This window comes from Gymnoscopelus braueri (genome assembly GCF_963280865.1).
Source record: "Gymnoscopelus braueri genome assembly, chromosome: 21".
Classification (NCBI taxonomy): Eukaryota; Metazoa; Chordata; class Actinopteri; order Myctophiformes; family Myctophidae; genus Gymnoscopelus; species Gymnoscopelus braueri.
The window spans coordinates 46004458-46009096 of NC_137623.1; the positions used below are offsets into that span (position 1 = coordinate 46004458).

The following is a 4639-nucleotide window of genomic DNA, read 5'->3' on the forward strand; positions in this document are numbered from 1 at the left end:
TAAAATAGGATAAAAGCAGTTAAGCTGATTGCGATGCTACGTTAACACATTTTGCTTGGGACCCCTGTGAACCCCCTCAAGGACCCCTGGGGGTCCAGCATGCCCCACTTTGAGAACCACTGGCGCAGGAAAATTCTATTAAGCTCACAGTGGCAGAAACACTGAAGACTGGCACAGAACTTGAGATTTATCAAACGTTTTATTGTCAAAATAAAGGTCATATTTGTTTTCCTCACAAAAAGACATCTACACTTTGTACAAATTTACAATAGCTTATAAACTTTCTTCTTTTTATACAAAATTTACACGTTTGTACACAGCCATTATATAAATACATTTGAAATTACAAAAAAAGAACGACCCGTAAAATAATTGGGCACTATTTTTAAGGCTTAATTTAAACCATCTTTGATGTGATTGAGTGATAGAATGCTATCGGTCTTGTCTGGCACTATGTAGATAGAATGGTCAAACATTACAAAAAAACAGGCAACTTTTTCCACAAAGCAAGTTAGGAACAACAAAAATGAGTCCTTTGCCTCCAGGTACAACAAGTAATGCCCTGTTTTGGGTAAAAAAAGCAACAGCCTTGCATACCTACATACATATGAACAGCAAGGAATTAACTGTGTGTTAATGCCAGGTATAGCCTGCTATTGTTTCCAACCAGTTCTCCAGCTGCTATCATTCAAGCGCGGCCATCAACAGTTCATTACAATGCTAATGATGGGGGTTATCTCCAAAAACAATTAGCACAGTCTGCATAAGCTGCTCTTTCAGTGGTGGGCAGTAACTTAAGTACATTTACTTGAGTTCTAGTTACTCTAAGTACAGTTTTTGAGTATCTGTACTTTATGTGAGTGTATTTTTTTTGGATACTTAAGATTTTCACTCACACTACATTTGAAATACAGACTTTTGACTCCACTTACATTTCTAGGTAGGGAAAAAAGTACTTTATTAGTACTTTATGAATTCATTAAGCCCTATTTCAACTAGGCCTATAGTCAAAAAAGAAAAGAAAAGGCACATCTACAAGCTCATAACGCATCAACATGAGCTTGTCGATCTGCTATTTTCCACCATTATTGATATTTTGGGAACATTCCTAAAAACAATCTTTCAATTTGCTTGGAAAATGTCAATTTCAATACAGCAATTCACTGACGATAAAAATAAATTGTAATGTGTACCTTTTGAATACTTGTAAAGTGTCTTTTAAAAGCAAGTACTCCAGTACTTTAACCCAAGTAGTCCAAACTGTGACTGAGCAAACTTTCACTTGCAGTCGAGTATAACATTTGACCAGGCAGCAGCCATATCTATAAGTACTGAGGGGGTCGAGTAGCAGCATATAGCAGTGGTTCTAAATAGACCCTTACAAGTCTATAACCCTGACAGTGTACAAAATGGAACCAAATGGACCCATGGTTCCATTTGTACACTGTCGGAGCCCTTGAAATGCAAAAGTTTTGAGAACCACTGGCCTATAGCCAACTTTTTTTTGTCCAACCACGGCTTTGCTTTAGTAAGTTCACACCTGCGAGAAGGGCATCTGCTTGGGGCAGGACACGGAGCTGGCCGTGGCCGACCTCCACGTCAGCCCGGTGCTCACGTCGCTGTACATGGAGCCCCCCGTGCCCTTACTGCCCCAGCAGCAGCGCGTACAGAACGTCCGCCACGACTCCACGGTCTTGCCCGACCAGATCCACACGCCCGACGTGATGCCCACCAAGAGGCACATAAAGTACTTGAGCATGAACACGGCGTAGTCCGGCCTGCGGCGGTCCTCGTCCAGCAGACACGAGCAGTTGTGGCTGATCTCCCAGCTCTGCCGGTTGTGCTGCTCGTAGAAGTAGCAGGCCACGATGATGGTGGCGGGCACCGTGTAGAGCACCGTGAAGATGCCGATGCGGATCATCAGCTTCTCCAGCTTGTCCGTCTTGGTGCCCCCCTGTTTGATGACGCTCCGTATCCGGAACAGGGACACGAACCCCGCCAGCAGGAACATGGTCCCGATGAACAGGTAGATGACCAGCGGCGCCAGCACGAAGCCCCGCAGGTTGTCCAGGTTCTGGTTGCCCACGTAGCAGATCCCCGCCACGGAGTCCCCGTCCACGGAGCTGAGCGCCAGCACGGCGATGGACTTCATGCTGGGGATGAGCCAGGCGGCCAGGTGGAAGTACTGAGAGTAGGAGGCGATGGCCTCGTTGCCCCACTTCATGCCCGCCGCCAGGAACCAGGTCAGCGACAGGATGACCCACCAGATGGAAGAAGCCATGCCGAAGAAGTAGACGAGCAGGAAGACAACGGTGCACAGCGCAGGACCCGTGGTCTCGTAGTGGACGTGCTCCACGTCGTACTCCCGGTTGCACGCCACCTTCTCGTGGCCGGCGACGAGCCGCACGATGTAGCCCACCGACACGAACATGTAGCAGGCTGAGAGGAAGATGATGGGCCGCTCCGGGTACTTGAAGCGCTCCATGTCGATGAGGAACGTGGCCACGGTGGCGAAGGTGGACACGAAGCACAGCACCGACCACAGGCCGATCCAGAAGGCGGTGAACGTCCGCTCGTCCTGCGTGAAGTACGGGTTGTGGCACGGCATGGCGCAGTTGGTGATCTGGCCCGTCTTCACCCGGTTGTAGAGCGGGTGGCGGTCGGTGTTGACCGCCACCATGGGCGACAGACACTTGCAGCCCGGCTCGCACGGCACGGCGGGGGGCTTGTGTTTACCCGGAGCCCCCGGGGGTCGGTTCATGTGCCCGCCGCCACCGGGCTTAATGTTCTTGTTAAACGGCTTGGCGGGGTGGTTGGTGGGCTTGGACAGCACCGGGGACACCGTGGTGGCGTCGGTGGAGCGGTTGTAGTCCATGCACAGGACCTCCGAGTTGCCCTGGACGGGCAGCAGGTCGCACTTCATGCGGTCCGGCCACGGGAAGCCGTACTGCCGCATGAGGGGCGCGCAGCCCGCCCGGGCTCTCTCGCACACGCTCCGGCACGGCGGCAAAGGTTTCTTGTAGTCCTCCAGGCAGATCGGCGTGTACATGCTGCACAGGAAGAACCGCAGGTCCGGCGAGCACTGGATCTCCACCAGGGGCCAGAACTGGTGCACCTCCAGCCCGGCCTCGTCCTGCGTGTCGTGGTTGAACTGGTTGGGCATGTAGGTGTAGTTGTATCCGATCCCTTTGCACAGCGGCACGGCTATCTCCTGGCAGGTGATCTCCTTGGCCGAGGCGGTGCCGCCGGATCCGAGGGGCAGGAGAGCGGCGAGCGACAGCAGCAGGTAAATCCCCAACAGGTCGTACTCCATTATAGGACCCCAGTGGAAACAAGACCGCGAGGACTTTGTTTTTTGGTGTTATCCTTTTTAGACCAAGTGTTTGACTGTCCTCGTGCTGTTTTGCATTTCTGTCTAATAAAATATTCAATCAATCCATCCTTTGCCCCCCTATTCTCTCTGCTTTGGCAAAAAAGCACCAGCGCCGCAGATAAAGATCCGTCCTCCTCCTCCAGTGGAGAGCCCGGGTCCGATTAGATTTCGTGCATCTCGCTTCACTTATTTGGCACGGAGTTGCAAGCAATCTGCAAGCCCCGTGTTTACTTTCAGCAGCAGATAGAGGAGAAAATAGCCTTCAGGGGCGAGCAGCAAGTCAAGATGGCTGAGGAAAAAAAGCCAAGAGAATCCACCTTTATAATGGAAAACCGCCGTCTCTATATATCCTTAAAACAGCGTCCTTTCCTGTACCGGTGTGTCCGCTCCGATCGCGCAAAGCAAAATGTGTGTCTCGACGCGTTTGTGTTAATGCGTGTCTTGTGTCTTCAGATCCCAGTGAGAAGGTTCACTGTACGCGTCTCCTCCGTCCTGTTCTGTGTCTCATGTTAATCGTGGCGCTCCAACGGAGACGTTGACTACTTATACTTGGGGGCTGATGTCACGCCCCCCCGTCGGTGTTGCCATATTCTGTGCGAGAAATAAGCAGCCAGGTCTAGGGAAACAAGCATAAAAGAAGTGACTAGGCCACATGAGCGTCGGATATTTGAAAATAATTTGAAAAAAAGAAATATGAAAAAATATGAAAAAATGTTTCACTTTCCCCCCCCCAAAATAGCAGATTTACAAGCTCACAACATGTAGCGATGTAACGCGTTGTGAGCTTGTGGATCTGCAATTTTAAAAAAAAATCTTGAAAAAAAGTGAAACATTTTGAATATTTTTTTGAAACATTTTAACATTAATCCTACGAAGCCCCGGAGTGGCCATTGACAGAAAAAGAAACAAAAATTGTGTGGCCTCGAAATACTATCTCGTAGCTACGAAATACTATGGTACAGCGGTCACAAAATACTTATAGATGGGGGGGGGGGGGGGGGGTCCTTGGACAAATACATTCATTTGGGGGTCCTTGACAAGAGAATGTTTGAAGACCACTATTTTAAACAACATTTAGGAAGCAAGCCCAAAATAAGAAACAAGACCAGATACAAACAAATACAAACAAACCAATATTTACAAGCAACTGTACAGAAAAAGGAAGCCCAAAGTCGCTTATAATAAGCGGACATGGCAACGCTGCCCCCCCGTGCTGCGAGCACCAATTGCAGCACAGCGGAGGCGGTGCTTGTGTTGGAGATAAGT

General features: G+C 49.5%; 1 protein-coding gene across 1 annotated transcript; it reads right to left on the reverse strand.

Moving 5' to 3' along the window:
* Positions 1-212: 212 nt before the first annotated feature.
* Positions 213-3867, reverse strand: fzd8a (frizzled class receptor 8a). The gene has a single exon (XM_080417981.1). It carries the CDS (start codon positions 3311-3313, stop codon positions 1535-1537), a length of 1779 nt encoding a protein of 592 aa, XP_080274107.1. The 5' UTR covers positions 3314-3867; the 3' UTR covers positions 213-1534.
* Positions 3868-4639: the final 772 nt, after the last annotated feature.